General features: G+C 38.0%; 2 protein-coding genes across 3 annotated transcripts; both read left to right on the top strand.

Moving 5' to 3' along the window:
• The first annotated feature begins 1,761 nt into the window (after positions 1–1,761).
• LOC113696180 (diaminopimelate epimerase, chloroplastic-like) lies at positions 1,762–5,467 on the top strand. Of its 2 annotated transcripts, XM_027215556.1 has the most exons (9): positions 1,763–2,197; positions 2,341–2,508; positions 2,670–2,740; positions 3,288–3,345; positions 3,511–3,690; positions 4,044–4,128; positions 4,531–4,590; positions 4,749–4,822; positions 4,960–5,467. In XM_027215556.1, exons 1-9 carry the CDS (start codon positions 1,853–1,855, stop codon positions 5,074–5,076), a joined length of 1,158 nt encoding a protein of 385 aa, XP_027071357.1. In that variant the 5' UTR covers positions 1,763–1,852; the 3' UTR covers positions 5,077–5,467. The 2 variants fall into 2 exon arrangements, with proteins under 2 accessions (XP_071910424.1, XP_027071357.1); XM_072054323.1 differs by lacking the exon at positions 4,531–4,590 and having other exon boundaries at positions 1,762–2,197.
• Positions 5,468–6,537: 1,070 nt separating this feature from the next.
• LOC113696179 (kinesin-like protein KIN-5B) lies at positions 6,538–13,809 on the top strand. Its single transcript, XM_027215555.2, has 23 exons — positions 6,538–7,055; positions 7,619–7,748; positions 7,849–8,004; positions 8,096–8,433; positions 8,508–8,646; positions 8,968–9,065; positions 9,145–9,301; positions 9,386–9,455; positions 9,532–9,608; positions 10,161–10,214; positions 10,307–10,387; positions 10,469–10,580; positions 10,661–10,747; positions 11,038–11,213; positions 11,297–11,458; positions 11,549–11,656; positions 11,756–11,914; positions 12,008–12,091; positions 12,183–12,388; positions 12,697–12,798; positions 12,898–13,007; positions 13,107–13,258; positions 13,496–13,809. The coding sequence occupies exons 1-23, from the start codon at positions 6,850–6,852 to the stop codon at positions 13,694–13,696; spliced, it is 3,165 nt and encodes a 1,054-aa protein (XP_027071356.1). The 5' UTR covers positions 6,538–6,849; the 3' UTR covers positions 13,697–13,809.
• Positions 13,810–16,677: the final 2,868 nt, after the last annotated feature.

The following is a 16,677-nucleotide window of genomic DNA, read 5'->3' as shown; positions in this document are numbered from 1 at the left end:
AATTCATTTTTATTTTTTATATAATTTTAATATTTTTGATTTATTAAATTTTTTTAATTTTATTAAATAAACATGCAAGTGCTTTATACTCAGGATTCCCATCAAAAATTGGATTAGCAAATAAAGGAAAAAATAGATATACAGTCATATTCCAACATATATCAAGATGGCCAAGGTACTTAAGATATTGAATATTTATTCTCATCATTGTCCAAAGATGACAGGTCTAAATTGACTGAAATGTTTAAAATTCTTGTGGATAATGACTAGGAAAACTACTAGATTATATTCTCTAGTATGACTATAAAAATTGTTAAAGATAATTTTTGAATCTAAGACTCCGTTTGGATTGGCTATTTTTTCAAAAAATAAGTTTTTCAAATACAATGTTACAGTAACATACAATAACTCAAAAAACATCCCATCCATATTAGTATATCAAATATTTCAAAAAAATTTTATAGTAAAAATTTTTCATATACACTGCTATAATAAAATATTTCAAAAATATCCCCCAAAAATAGCTAAACCAAACAGAGCCCTTGTTATTTGAGCCCAATGGGTACCCAAGTATTTCCCACCCTTTCCCATTCATTAATGGGTATAGTTGGGATGTGTCCCAACTTAAACCCAATACCAAATTATAATACCCATCCCGCCCAAAGTTCCTTTGGGCATGGGTAGCCCATTGGGACTTGGGACAAATTGCCAGCTCTAGTCGTGGTTCTTGTTTTTACGTACGTACGAATTAAATATCAAGACAAAATTCTCAATTCAACTTCGCTATCCGATCATTTTCAATTTTTAACGATGTTATTAAATCCACATTTTTCACCTTAGTCAATAGAACTGCTCAACCGCTGGATCGCCTCATATGCTATGTTGGTACTGGAGAGCTTGCTGTTATTGGAACGGGGAAAAAAGATCAAGGTCCACAACACCAAAGATCGTTATTTTTTTTTTTGCCCATTTATTTCAACTAATATTTGCTTGTACGAGCTTTTACTGCAAAAGAAAATTTGAACATTTTTATTTTTTTTACGTGAGGAAAACTGAAATTTCTAAAACTTAGTTCCGTCCCTGCCATTGACTTGCCTTAAATGTCAAGCAGTGGTTGCTCGTGAAAAAAGGAAAAACAAAGAATTGGTCATACAAGAGTTGATCAAAGCATTCTTTAGTAGGGACCGAGGAAATCAGCTTCACAAACTTGAAGCTTCAACATTTTTTTATTTTTTATTTTTTTTGTGTTTTGGGGGCGTAAAGCTTCAACATTATCCTCGCGGACATGCATATATTAAGTCGGGTAGACTTTCTTGACAAGAGAAGTTTAGATCGACAACTAGGGGAGCTTAGGTCTCGTTAGGGTTGCTATTTTTAGAAATTTTTTTTTAAAAAATATTATAATAATTTGATGTATGTGATATAAAAATAGATTAAGAAATATATTTACGACAAATATAAAAATTTTTCTTTACAAAAAAATGCAATGCGAACATGGCCTAAATTCGTCTTAGCCCACCAAGAGAACTGAGAAGTCTAGTGTATGATAGGCATTACTCCGCCAAGAACTTTTACAGAATGGGCCTGGAGCCTCCATCTAGGTTACAAAACAAAAAGGTGAACATATTCTTTAGCACAAAAAGGGGAAGAAGACCCATGTCTAAGGAATGGCCTACATAACTAAAATTCGGCCCATTATATATTGTCCTTTGACCCGAAAGAGAGAGGCCCATAAACAACCTTTCTGTTGGAATTTGGAAAGGACAGAGCAGAGCATAACTATCATCCACCGTCGTGATTTTCTCCTAGGTTGTCTCTCGTCGAGAATTTTGACTTCAATACCACGACTCAAATGGCGATAGCCGCCGCCAAATTGCTGCCTGCCGCCGCCGCCGTCTCGAAAGGCCGCAGCCTGTCTTCTCCTTGTTCTGTTAGTTACAGTACATTATACCGTTTGTCCTCTTCTTCTTCTTCATCGTCATCTTCAGCTGCTCTACAGCTAGACAGTCTCAAATTCGTTGTGAGTAGCAAGTTTCGAAACCCTAGCTCTCTTCGCATTTGCTCTGCTGCTTCTTCGTCTTCAATGAGTATTCAGGCTCCTCCGGAGATAACTTCCGCAGCTTCTTTCCTTGAACGTAAGGAAAGTGGTATCCTCCATTTCGTCAAGTACCAGGGCCTCGGAAACGATTTCATACTGGTAATACGGCATTGTTTTAAAGATTGCTCTATTTCAGTTTTCGACTATCATTGTATCTGTATGCTTATCGTGAATTGATCAAGTGATAGGCTGTTACGCTGTTCTTAATCCTGATTTTGCGTGTTATAAGTTGGTTTGGATAGGTTGATAATCGAGATTCACACGAACCCAGAATAACTCCAGAGCAAGCAGTAAAATTATGTGATCGTAACTTTGGGATTGGTGCTGATGGAGTCATATTCGCAATGCCAGGAATCAATGGTACTGATTACACCATGCGGATTTTTAACTCGGATGGTAGTGAGCCGGAGGTACTTTATTGTTTCCTCCATTCTGCTTATGCAATTTTATAAACTGGATAAAAAACCATCCTTTTGGCTCCATTAGATAATCTCTTCTTCTTTGGTGCTTTTTAGTGCTTGTGTATATTGTCGGTCCTGAAAGTCTCTTATGGGAATCTTTGTCCTCGCAGATGTGTGGCAACGGCATTAGATGCTTTGCTAGATTTATTGCAGAGCTTGAAAATTTACAAGGGAAGCAAAGGTGCGGTTCTTGCTGTTTTCTATTTGTAAAATACCATAATTGCACCACAGCTTTGGTCCTTTGGATCATTGTGCGTGCTGTCTTCTTTAACATTAATTTTGCGGCTTGGTTCGATGTATCTTCTATTTTTGGAGATTGTGTTGATTTAAACATCTCTCTTGCGTGATTATTGTTACTTCAGCTGGCTTGTTGATCCATGTATATTTGGAATATAAATATTCTGAAGATGTTGCAGAATTTCCAGTCAGATGTACTGGATTTACCCTTGCTCTTTCCACCCACATCATCCATTTAAACAGAGCAGTTAGTTAAACATAGACACTTGCATTGTCCCTCAATGTTATTTCTAAGTTGGCTTTCTTCTCTCATTTCTGCGAATGAAATAAAATTTTTTTTTGGGGGTGGGTCCTTTTAGTTAGATATAATTAAGTTTTGTTTCAGGTATGGCCTTGCATTTAAGTCTGGCAGTTGGTTGCTGATGTTCAATTTTATTTCCTCCTCTAGTTTTCCTTTTCGTGCCTTCTATTCACTTTATTGATTCTTACAGCTTCACCATCCATACTGGTGCTGGCCTAATCGTTCCTGAAATTCAAGAAGATGGACAGGTATCCATAATTATGTAGTCTCTTGAACAACTGTTGGTGTGCACCATGCTTTAGTTTCCTTTTTCTCATTCATGCACACTCAATATTAGCAGCCTTGAGTAACCAAAGTCATCACATCTTTTATGCATGTAACTTGATTGAACCAGTTGTTGCTCACAATACCAGGTTAGAGTTGACATGGGTGAGCCGATTCTGAAGGCATCAGATGTTCCCACAAAATTGCAGCCAAACAAAGGTCAATCTGTAGTCAAATCTAAGCTAGAAGTGGATGGGGTATCCTGGAATGTAACATGTGTCAGTATGGGAAATCCTCACTGTGTCACTTTTGGTACAGAAGTGAGCAAGGTATAAATTCTCTTTGAAGATTTAGACCAGGAGAATGCCATGCTCCAGCAAACTAGTTTAGCTACAACTGAACTCTTAGTTACCAAAGTGCTCTTAAAGGTGGTTAGAGTTTAGCTAGAGAATTTTGACAGCATTAACAGTTTTATTCCCTTTTTGAAAGAGGAAAGGTGTGTAGTTATGTTCTAATGTGGATTACTAGATGAACTTCCTGTTTTATTGCAAGAATGACTGATAATATAGTTTAATCTGTTATTTAAGTATTTTGCAGCAATGATGGTTTCGATGAAATTAAACTCAAACCTTCTTGTATCTCACACCTGCTTACTTTGGTCTCCTCTGCTTTTGTGGAACAGAATTTGCAAGTTGATGAACTAAACTTAGCAGAAATTGGCCCGAAGTTTGAGCATCATGTCATGTTTCCTGCACGAACCAACACGGGTAAGTTTTAAGCAAAAAATGAAGTGCTTTTATCTGGTACTGTCTTTTCATCTTCTTTCAAGAAGTCTTTGATGCTAAGCTTCTTGCAAACAGTCTTCTACCTGACACCCATACACACACAAAAACCATCATACATGGGACACAATAACACATGGTCATATGTTGACCCATGCTTGTGCCTAGATACAAGGTTCTCTTACTTTCGGTTACACATGAATAGATACTGGATCTGGACTGCTGTGGGTTTCTAATTTTTTTTTTCTCTACCCTTGGACGGTTATTGTGTTTTCCTCTTGGTTTCCTTCTTATTTTTTTCTTGGCTTTTGTTTTATGGATCATAACTGTGCTTTAATTGTTGTATGCATTAGCTGATCGGACTAATCTATTTGTATGAATTTTCAGAGTTTGTACAGGTGTTTTCTCCTACCCACCTCAAAATGCGTGTTTGGGAACGTGGGGCAGGTAGGTTATCCTTGGAGCTGAAAATGTGAAATACTTGTGTGCTATACGAATAACTTGCTTAGCTTATTGCGTTTGATGTACTCATCAAATGTTCATGGTCTTTGTGTCTGTCATATGTGCCTTGTCTAATTTGACGTTTGATTGGCTGCTTCACATAGGTGCCACACTAGCATGTGGAACTGGAGCTTGTTCAGTTGTTGTTGCGGCCGTTCTCGAGGGTCATGCTGGGAGGGTACGTAACTTCTTTCTTTTGTTCCTTTGGAATGTTTGGAAATGATTCTCATTTCTGTCTGTGAGTGTGTAGTGATATGAGCTGGGATGACATTTAAATCCTTATGTTAAGTTTGATTTCTTTTCCTGGTGGAGCAGAGTTGTACGGTTGATTTGCCTGGAGGTCCACTGGAAATTGAATGGAAAGAGGAAAACAACCACATCTACATGACAGGCCCAGCAGAGGTGGTTTTTTATGGATCTGTTCCCCTGTAAGCCTCTAGATGTTCCGCCATGGAGAATATTTACTGTGTTCTCTACCTGTACCTTTGGAACGTCTTCCCTAGCTTGCAGTTCTTCTGTATTTTGTATAATTTGGATAGGTAAAAGTAACGGAGATGGGGGAAAAGAAGCATGGGAATGTTATTGCACTCAATCTGTCGAGGCTCTGCGAGTCCCCACTCTGCTGGATGCTGCAAGCACCCAATTCTGGCTTGCATTTGATTGGTAAAACGATAGTGCCGGGCCTATTGCGCCTGTGCGCCTCCCTTGTGTGCGCGCTCTTAATCCAAGAACATGTGCCTGCGGAGGGCTTTCCTTCCGCGGGGTTGACAAACTTGTTTGTATTCTTGGTGCAATCCATATTTATCACCTTATTTACCTCTCATTCTGTCTTTTATGCTGTTTTTTTTTTTTGTGTGTGTTTAATATGATTTTGCTTGGAGATAGAATAAATTTTGGATAGATTGTAGGGATCTCACCTTATTACTAATAATTTTTTCTAAGCCAACACCGAGAAATGCAACTTTCTATGTAATACTATGTAAATACTGATAAAGAAAATCGAGGCCATAAAATTGAAAAAATGGGACTAATTGTGAAACATAACTTGGAAAACTTCCGAGACATGTCACTTTCTCTTCCCCTTTTTTTTTTTTTTGGGGAAGGGGGGGGGGGGGGTTGTTGGGGATAGGGGGTGGCTTTCATTATGATTAAAACGAACTTTAATGAATTAATGATCAATAAGCCAATAAGTTAAATCTATTTGATGCTTTTTTTTTTTTCATTTATTGGTTAATTTCATTGTTTTAAGAAGAGAGAGGTAAAAAAGGAGAAAATCAAACACGAGAATTAATTTCTGTAGTATTCCTTGGTACATAAAACCCTAGAAACAGATTAAGATCCGTCACTAATGTATTTCAATACGAGGAAGGGCTTAATGGAAAATCAATTATTAGGTATCTATAAACCCAATGCCAAAATTTATTTATTTTAAAAAAAAAACTAATGTGAGGGAAATTTTCAGTTTCGTACTTTCATGTTTTTTCTCAGATTTCTTTCAATATGGCTTATAAGTGAATGTCCGTTTGGATACGAGATTATTTTCTTTTAAAAAAAATTATCTACAAAAAATACCGTAACACTTTTTGTGATATGATACATTTGACATAAAAGAGTGATTGAAAATTGTGCTTATGATGAAATAGGACAAAATTTGAAATTTTTTTTTTTTTTTTGGCAAATCGTATAACCAAACAAAATGTGTTTAAAATCAAATTCCCACGTAAGAATATTGGAGGTAAAAAAGCACGAAGAAAAGAGAGAAACCCTACGCGCCTCAAATTTGAATTTCGTAAAAGGGACGGGGCCCACCGGTTGAGAAGTGTTTTCAACGTCGCGAGCGTTTTTGTTTTTTCCTTCCATACAAAAACATCACCGCCTCCCAAACTAGCCGTTTGATTATCTTCATCAGAGTTCAGACACCCCCCGACCCGAGTCTCTCACTCTCCAGTCTTCAGTCTTCTCTCTGTTTAGACCGTTTCTCTCTTTTCCCTCTTTGTCTCTGGAGAATTTTTGTGAATGAAACGACGGACCAAAGAAACAAATACAAAGTTCACCTGACCTGCAAGCTACACAAGAAAGAAGACAAAAGAAGACAAGGCGACTAAAGTCTAAAAGACAAAAACAAACATTCTTCAGTCCTGTGGGAGTGCTTCCTTGGATTCTCCTCTCATCTGTTTTTGAACCCAAAGGATTTTGAGGTTTGAGATGATGTCGAGGACACCGGACCAATTACGGAAGGTGGGGACAGGACTATCAGCACCATCCCCGCAACCCTTCCTCACCCCCAGACCAGAGAGGCGAATGCCGAGGCTTGATTCCAGAGCTTCTACTCACGAATGGAATTCCAATCGTCCAGACAAAGATACAAACAACAATAAGGAGGTCAATATTCAAGTGCTCCTTCGATGCAGGTCTCTGGATTTCTACACCTCTCTCTCTCTCTCAATTCTAATTCCCTGCTTGCGGTCGTTCGTCTGTGTGGGAAAATACATTCTCTGCACTTTTTCCCCACCTTTTTATGCTTAATCTGTAGTCTGGGCTTGCGTGGGTGTTGGGCCTTTTTGTGGATGGGGGTCTGGGACGTAGGAGGTTCCACCGGTGTTATGGTGTGGATCATGATATACTTGAATACGATTTCGACTTCTTTTTTCTTCTTTTGTTTTTTGGTTTAAATAAAGTTGCGAATTTTTTTCTTCTTGATTTAAGATGAAGTTTCATTTGATGGCTGTAGAGACAGTTGCTTGTTTTGATTGAAATTTTGGTCCTGGGAGGGTGTGAAATTTGATGGACAAGCAGTGCATTACACGTGAATGGATAGTTTCTGATTGCTTATCTTTATGTGGGTTAATATCTTGAAGCTTCATCCTTGAGATGTGACACAACTAAATTTTCATCGAGAATGATGACCAGGATTCAGGATCCTGTATCAAATTTCTGAATTTTTTGTTATTGTTTTATTTTTGGTACCTTTTAGGCCGTTGTGCGACGATGAGTTAAAAATGAATGTGGCCAAGGCAGTAACCTGTAATGAGAGTAAAAGAGAAGTCACTATTTTGCAAAATGTGGCCAGCAAGCAAGTAGATAGGGTTTTCACTTTTGACAAGGTCCGTTCATCCTCTTATTGAAATTCATGTACTCCATCTTTACTATACACATGCAATATATGTTAGTGATACCATGACATTGTCTGGAAATGTTTGTCAGGTTTTTGGGCCAAAAGCACAGCAAAGATCAATATATGATCAAGCTATTTCCCCAATTGTTAATGATGTTCTTGAGGGGTTCAATTGCACTGTCTTTGCATATGGACAGACAGGAACAGGTAAAACCTATACAATGGAGGGAGGAATGAGAAACAAGGTAGAGAGATTTGTGCTGGATTTTGTGAATATTGTCGAATACCGTTCCCGTTTTATTTCACCTAGGACTTATGGAACCTGTTTTGCCTCAGGGCGGTGATTTGCCTGCTGAGGCGGGTGTTATTCCAAGAGCAGTTCGACATATCTTTGATTCCCTTGAAGCTCAAAATGCTGACTATAATATGAAAGTTACCTTTCTGGAACTGTATAATGAGGAAATAACTGATCTACTAGCTACAGAGGACTTCTCTAAACCTCTGGAAGAGAGACAAAAGAGGCCCATCTCCCTGATGGAGGATGGGAGAGGTTGTGTTGTTGTAAGAGGACTGGAAGAAGAAACTGTATACAGTGCGAACGAGATTTATAACCTTTTGGAACGAGGGGCTGCTAGGAGGCGCACAGCAGATACATTGTTGAATAAGCGTAGCAGGTATGGGACATTTTTCTGTGTAGCATGGTGCATAGAGAAAAGTATAAGACTAAGACATCCGGTTTCTGTTGCAGCCGTTCTCATTCTGTATTTAGCATTACCATTCATGTAAAAGAATCTGCTATTGGAGATGAAGAGCTTATTAAATGCGGCAAGCTCAATCTTGTAGATTTGGCCGGATCAGAGAATATTTCTCGTTCAGGTGTCCGAGAGGTAATGTGTTTAGTTTTGTAAAAGTGACCCTGGCATATTGTTATGTTGATAATCATTTTTCTCCTCCAACCTCACTTGTGACAGAATCTTATTTTACTAACTAAAGCTGTTAGTGTGCCTGAGAAAAACGTTAACCTTACTCAGTTACATATGGAATCGAAACGAAAGTCCTTATTTTGCACAAAAGAAAAATGCTTTCTCCCTTTTTTTAATCTGAATAGAATATGACTCCACCTGTTAGATCATGGTGGATATTTCACTCTGATAATTTTTAGTAAAGGATTGCTATCATCTCTCTTTTCCTTGTTTCAATTGGCGCAGGGGCGTGCGCGAGAAGCTGGAGAAATAAACAAAAGCTTGCTGACATTAGGTCGGGTCATAAATGCACTGGTGGAGCATTCTGTTCATGTACCTTACAGGTTTGTTTCCACAAATTGGTTATATCCTGTAATCTGAACTTCTTTTGTTTTTAATGGCCTCTGGTACTGTATTATGCAGGGATAGTAAGCTGACAAGGATCTTAAGAGATTCACTGGGAGGCAAAACGAAGACTTGTATTATTGCAACGATCTCTCCATCTGCTCATTGTTTGGAAGAAACTTTAGGCACACTAGACTATGCTTATCGTGCTAAAAACATAAAGAACAAGCCAGAGGTGTTATAGAATTTTCATGTGGTCTCACTTTCATTAGATTCTCTAGTTGAAATGAAGCTCAGATAGTATATCTTATCTTTGCAGGCAAATCAAAAGATGCTGAAGGCTGTGTTGCTTAGAGATCTGTACTTGGAAGTGGAGAGAATGAAAGAAGGTGTTTGATCTATCTGCATATCTTAATTCTTGCTTAGACATATTCAATTACTTACGTTTTAATGGAACCAAACCAGATGTTAGAGCTGCAAGGGAACGAAATGGGGTTTACATTCCACATGAAAGATTTCTTCAAGATGAAGCTGAAAAGAAGGTATTTGAATCAGAAGCTCTTCCACAATTCTTTTGTAGTTTTATATTCAGTTTATAGGATTTGATTTTTGTGTTTCAACCCATCACCTCGTGCAGTGCTTCACATAGGGCATTCTCATACTTCAGCTGCCTTGTTTCTTATAGTCCATTAGTAGGGTATTGGATATGTGATTTATAGAAGTCTTACAAGTCGCAATTTGTTTCTAATGTAAGTTCTCTATCTCAAAGTTTCCCTTTTTGCACTTTCTCCCAAATGACTCGTTTTGAAAACATAAAAACATAATGTGAAAGCTGCATATGCTTATACACCAATATATGGTGAGCCATGCCAGATGATGATCTCCAAGACTCCAAAAGCACTACCTTCTCTGAGTAAGAATAAGATTTCTGCCAATTGAACTCTGTGTAACACTTCTTCTCATGGATCTCTTAGAAAGTAATGAGGAACACTATTTGCATGAGGTGGCTTCACTGTAACAAGAAATCCTCATCCATCCCGATTGTTCAATGCGCTTGAATTTCTGAAGGTTTAAGCTGTATTTTTATTTTGTAGGCAAGAAATGAGAAGATGGAGCAATTAGAGATTGATCTAAACATCAGTGAGAAGGTATAACTACCTTGCAGACTTGAACTACTTATTGCTTTTCTTTTTTTCCTTTTGGTTGCACCATTTTCTAATCATGATTCCTACTGTTCCAGCAAGTTACAAAGTTCCGGGAGTTATATCTCACTGAGCAAGAAGAGAACTTGAATGTTCAAAGTGAGCTCAAGGATTGTAAGGTACATGTAGCAGAGTGCTATAAATATGTTGAGTTCAGTTATTATTTGTTTTATTAATAATTTTAAGGTTCTGTATTTTAGTTAAATCTTGAAAGACAGAGCACGGAATTGCAAGATCTACAGGAGAAGTACAACATAGCTACTATCAAGTTGAAGGAGAAGGAGTTTATGATATCCAAACTACAACATTCAGGTAAAGAGTGTATGTTTCTGAAATTAAGTGCCTCTGTTAGCAAGTTATCCCACACTCTGATTCTCTTGGTGCTCAAACAGAAAGCTGTTTAACTGATTGTGCCAAGGAGCTGCGTGTCAATTTGCTGCATGCATCAGAAGATATTGCTGCTCTGTTTGCAAAACTAGGTATGTTTTGCAAAACTACTCCTACGTTCGTAATCTGTTTTTGCTTACGCACTCTTATAAATTGTTTATTGATCAAAATCTTCGTGCTTTTTTGAAGTTGTTGTGGAAGAAGTGATGAGGTTCAGTAAATATTTTCCAATTCTTACAGGAATTTGTTTCAGTTAAAGATGTAGAGTTGTAGACATGTTTCTATGCTGACTAACACCAAAAATTATCAATGGTTGTGAAAGATGTGATATTTTTGGAAGCAACAAGTCAACCAACTGCACTAACATGTGCACTATTTTCAGAAAAGAAGGATAGATTGGAAGCAGAAAATCAAAGTTTGCTTCTTACGTTTGGTTCACGGCTTGACCAAAGCTTAAAGGACCTACATAAAACCATTCTTGGGTCAGTAGGTGAGCAACAAGAACAACTCGGAAGCATGGAAGAGCACATCTGCTCATTTCTTGCAAGCAAATGTGATGTAAGCAACTGATGCAATACAGAAAAAAGTTTTGAGATTTGTTTGGTCATACAGTTGAGTTTCATACCTTCAATATCCATCAGGTGGCCCAGGTTATGGAATCAAAAATCAAGAGAATGACAGAGACTTATACTTCAGGAACGGAAGCTTTGAGAGAATTTGCTGATGCCCTGCAGATGAAAGCTTCTTCTGATATGCAGCAGATGAATTCTATGATATTATCTCAAGCAACTGAAGTGAAGAATGTACTAAGACCTTCATTCTTTTCATTTTATTGTATTGGATATATGTGTATAGTTATTGCGTAGATATAATGCCTTTCTTTGTATATGTAGTTCCTTGGAACTGCAATTTTAGAGGCCAAGGATATTATTTTAGACATTCAAAGATCTGTTGATGAGCAAAGACAACTAGTAGCTTTCTCTGTCCAGCAACGAGAAGAGGTTTATCTTGTTATCTTATGCTGATATTAGCAACGCCATATTTATTTAGAATTGCTATCTTCTCTGTCATTGTAGTTGACTATTTTATGGCTAATGCAGGGATTACATCGAAGTCTGATATCAGCACAAGAAATTTCGAGGGCAACACTTAAATTTTTCACTGATATTAGTTATCATGCTTCTGAACTGATGAAAGTTCTTGAAGAAAGCAAAATTGATAAATTCCATGAGTTTCAAAGTTTTGAAAGGAGCTTCAAGGTGGTCTTTTTGTCTTGGCATCATATGTGGTTGATATTGAAGACAATAAACTATTCCTAACATGACATAGTTGTTATCTCTCCACATAAACAGGAGGATGCACTTCGAGATGAAGAATTGGCTATGGAAAAAATTGCAGCAATACTAGCAAGTCTGAGAGCCAAGAGAACTGATATGGTGAGTCACTTTGTCCTTTCTCATCTTGGATTCTCTAGAGGTAAAATAACTAATAACATGTTCATCCTTTTGGTTTTGAAAAAAAATTCAGGTGTCTGATGCCTCAAGAAAATTTGAGGATTCATGTTTACAAGAGAATAAGAAATTTCTCAAAGTGCTGTCCAATGTACAGTTGGTTTCAAGTAAAGCAGAGAAGGAGTTAGATCAATATGTGGAGAAGGTGAAGTCCAGTTATACGGAGGACACGTTCATCTCAGCACAGAGTAGAGCAACAACGGAAGATTTCCTGCTGGAATGGTCTGCTCTTATATATCCCTTTGCAGCATATCGTGTTATGAGTTTAATATATTGTCGACTACCGGGGGGGGGGGGGGGGGTGGGGAGAGAAAGAAGACAGTTCACTGACAATAGCAAATTAGTAGTACCCAACAGACAGAGCTGTAGTCTAGTACTGCTATCAAAATTTGAACTTGAATGACAATAACTGTTATTGAACTAAAACATTTGTAGGGAAGGGAAATCATGATCTGTCTGATTAGCAGTTGTTGAATCCTTGAGAAAACTACTCCTGTGAACTTAAGCTATTTTTTGTTGTGTATGTATAGTGCAAATAAGATGGAATGCATCAGTCAGCATCAGCAAAATGCACAGTTAGGCATCAATAGTCTAATAAATTCGGGTCTTGCAGAGATAGAGTCGGTTGCTCGGTAAGCCTTCCAAATTATTTCTTCTACTGATGTTTTTAATAGTCTCTGCCTTGATTATATACTCTTTGTACTTGTGTTCATTCTTTCTCCACATGACAGGGAAAGAATCAACGGAAATTGCGCAGCACATCAACAACTCGTATCAACTTCCTCATCTACTGATGCACAATATGAAGCCCAGCGCCAAGATTTGCTGGTCTCTGCGAAGGGTAATTAAATCTCTTTGCACGAGTTGTGGTTTCCTTTTGCTTGAATTTTTCCATAGAGGTCAAAGCCAGCATCTATCTAACACAGAAGTTCATTTGCAGATTCTTTGATGCTGGACCATCAAAACAAGAACCAAATGCAATGCATGTCAAAGATCTGCTCAGATACGCTGGATACATTGCGAGAGAACCACGGTGTCCGCATATCTGACATACGGAAAAGGCTGGAACAAGGCCTTCAAAAAGATTATTTGGTGCGTAGTTGCTTATAACTCCTTTAGACACTAAACTATAAGAGCATATAACATAGATTCGTAGTTTGTTTTACACCTATATCTAACCTATCAGAAAAAAAAACTCTATGCATTTGTGTCAAAATTATGAAGATCATAACAAGATGTAGTAAGATAATGGCGGACACAGACAATCAATCATAAGTATTCTTGCTGCCACAAATTCTGATTTACTGAATGATGCTTCTTCCCAAGCAGGTCGATCAGAACACTGACTATGTTCCTGAGAAGCGAAAGATAGAAATTCCCAGCGTCACATTCATAGAGGAAATGAGAACAGCGGCAACTTTAGAGAGTAAACGAAAAATAGGCAGTGACGGGAACAAAACTCAGCAGCAACTAGGAGGAAAGCGTTTGGAGATGTCATCCAATAGGACTCCTTTTGGTGATGTAAATTAGTGGGTGTGGTTGGAAAAAGATCTTGGTTGTTAATAAGCTGTGACTTCTAATCATAAAGCACTCATCACTTGATGAGTAATTTGCGTTTGTTGTGATCGCTATTGTTTTTCGAAGTTGATAACATGCCTAGAGCTCTCTCTATTTTTTTTTTTTGGAGTAAGACGCATTAGTCAAGCCTTGTGCGACGGGTGGATATCCCAGGAGAGCTCTGTTTTCAAGTGAACGTAGTGAATTGAAGGCAGGCTCCTTTGGCAAAGTGAAGGGGAAATCAATGGTTATGATGTATCCTCTCCTCTGGAATGGGAACAGTGAAATCACGAAGAAGAGAAAGAAATTAATGATAACAACGACAATTAACGTCTCTGTAAATAAAAAAAAATCACCACCCTACATATAAATTATAAATTATATAATGGGGCTGTTCTTTTTCTGTTAGTTATTTATTTATTTTTGGGACAACAGTGGCTGCTGGAAAGCTGGTCTACATCCAATTATGAAGCAAAAGCTATCACATGAGGCCACATGTACTGCTTACTACTATAAAGGATAAAGGGGTTCCAAAGATTGCACATCAAATTCTGTAGAGTCATGATATGGACCTTGGTCAAGAAAAAAATCTGCAAGAATCAAACTTAGTCCTGTATCAATGGGCTGCTGGCACACCCCGCCAAGTTAATCTCTCTACAGAGAAACAAAGATGAGTAGTAGTAAATGGTAGATTTTAGATTGGTCGTGCGATTCTATATTTTTTTAGCAAACAATGAGATGAGGCTGCTCTACTTTGCAAAAAGGCAAGATTCGTAAAATATTGTCTTGACGATTGAAGAGTGGCCACCTCCCAAGTCTTACATGCGCCTACGTACCTACGATACGAATTTCCATGACCATGACCATGACCAAGACCAAGTAGTGTGTGTGTGTGTGTGTGTTTATCCAAACTCGAACGCCTCTTTCTTTTGATTAGCTTAATCATTCTTTTTTAAACCTCTCCTGTTCTTGTCCGATCTGAATCTCACTTGAAACTTTAAAAAGCTGGTCCATGTCAACCTCAAGCCATCTTTGTTGATGCGTGTGTGTGTGTGTGTATATATATGGAGTACCATATTGTTTATAACTGAACGCCCCTGTCATTTTTATTTCATTTGTTTACACACCGGAGAAGAACAACATCATTGCATTTGCATTGGATAATTTCATTATCTGCAGACCCAACTGCTTCATGTCTCCCCCACCACCCCAATACTATTATCTATATCTATATATCTGGGCATCCAAATATCAATGCGAGCAACCATCTTAGATATTTATCCCACTATACGTTTTTTTTTTTATACATCATCTGTTTCGGCCGATCAATTGGTTACCTGCTTCATTTGCGGGGCTATTATGCAAAGGGTCCCAACATTTTCTTCTCCTCCTACTACAGTACGTTGCTGCAATGTCAATTTCAAGCCATCGTTGTTGATGCATATGTATGTGTGTGTGTGTGTGTCCATATATACGAGTACTAGTATATTATTTAGGTAGGTGTTAACTGACCGCCCCCTATCACTTTTATTTCATTTATTTACGCACCGGAGAAGAGAAGAACGTCATTGCATTGCATCTGATAATTTCAAATCTGGAGACCCAACTGCTTCATGTCTCCCCCACCACCCCAATACTACTATCTATATCCATATATCTGGGTATCCAAATTCCGCGCGAGTAGCCATCTTAGATATTTATCCCACTATACGTTCTATATATACATATATATATATATATCATCCGTTTCGGCCGATCACTCAGTAGCAGGGTACTTGCTTCATGGGCGGGGGTATTATCAATTATGCAAAGCAAAGGGTCCCAACATTTTCTTCTTCGCCTGCTACAGTACTACTAGTACGTTGATTGATGATAAGAAAGGTTCGTTAAAGGGTTGCAAACGAGTCGAACCGAATCAAGTTTTAGCCTAATCGATCTGAGTTTTGACTTAGTTTTATTGAACTCGAATTCGAGCTCGAGCTCGACGAGCTGACAATTTAAAACTCAAGCTCGAGCTCGAAAAAATAAAAAATTTTATTTTTATTTTTAAAAAATAAATAAACAATATTTTTTTCTTAATAAATAATAAAATATTAAGGATATATATAATTTTATTATTAAAATAAAAATATAATATATATATATATACACTCAAGCTCGGGAGTCGGCTCGCGAGCTAACGAGTTTAAGATTTTGAACTCGTGTTCGAGCTCAAATTTGACTCGAGCCGACTCGAGCCAGCTCGAGCTCTAGTCTCGCGAGCTAACGAGTTTAAAATTTTGAACTCGACTTCGAGCTCAAGTTTGACTCGAGCTAGTTTGAGCTCGGCTAGAGCTCAATATCGACTCGAGCTCGGTTTGTTTGCAGTTCTAGTTCATCATACTTACTAGCATCACAATTTTCCGTCGGCCTCGTCTGGCACCGTGATTATGCAAAATCCCTCTTCTTTCCCTTTAATTTTCATGTGCTCCAGAATTCATTGGCGTAGGGGAAATTGCTAGGTTGGACATGCAGCTTACGAGGCATCTTCTCCACAAAACTTGTTTTAGCAATCAAATACTCAACAATAATAAGAGGTCCACTGGATCTCATGCAGCCAATAGGAATAAGGTCAACCAAACTTTTGGGGTGACCATCACCACATACTGCCCGATGCGATGCCTCGCTCAGAAGCTTCCATTAATCAGTTTCTCAGTCACACTTGTGTGGTTTCTTTCATCTTTCACCAAACAATCAGTTTCTCATTCACACTTGCGGTTTCTTTCATCTTTGACCAAGCAATATCCTTCTCAATCCAAAAAAGGAAAAGTGTAAAGTTTCTTCGACGCCCAGGAAGGAAGAAGAAAGCGATCTCCAACATTTTCGATTCCACCACCTTCGTGGATTTCAGATTACTGCACCAGCAGCAAGCAACACCTGACATGACTTGTCCAAGTTACGAATATGTTCTTGTT

This window comes from Coffea arabica, chromosome 6e (assembly GCF_036785885.1).
Source record: "Coffea arabica cultivar ET-39 chromosome 6e, Coffea Arabica ET-39 HiFi, whole genome shotgun sequence".
Lineage (NCBI taxonomy): Eukaryota > Viridiplantae > Streptophyta > Magnoliopsida > Gentianales > Rubiaceae > Coffea > Coffea arabica.
Note: the sequence above shows the minus strand (reverse complement) of the source record. Positions and strands in the feature narration are given on the sequence as shown.

Bases quoted from the DNA above. Each gene is read 5' to 3' on its own strand.
- LOC113696179 (XM_027215555.2), top strand. From the start codon at position 6,850: ATGATGTCGAGGACACCGGACCAATTACGGAAGGTGGGGACAGGACTA. The intron at 10,215-10,306 runs GTATAACTACCT...CTACTGTTCCAG, and splicing joins ATCTAAACATCAGTGAGAAG to CAAGTTACAAAGTTCCGGGA. The intron at 11,459-11,548 runs GTACTAAGACCT...TTGTATATGTAG, and splicing joins AAGCAACTGAAGTGAAGAAT to TTCCTTGGAACTGCAATTTT.
- LOC113696180 (XM_027215556.1), top strand. From the start codon at position 1,853: ATGGCGATAGCCGCCGCCAAATTGCTGCCTGCCGCCGCCGCCGTCTCG. The intron at 4,129-4,530 runs GTAAGTTTTAAG...ATGAATTTTCAG, and splicing joins TCCTGCACGAACCAACACGG to AGTTTGTACAGGTGTTTTCT. The intron at 4,823-4,959 runs GTACGTAACTTC...CTGGTGGAGCAG, and splicing joins TCGAGGGTCATGCTGGGAGG to AGTTGTACGGTTGATTTGCC.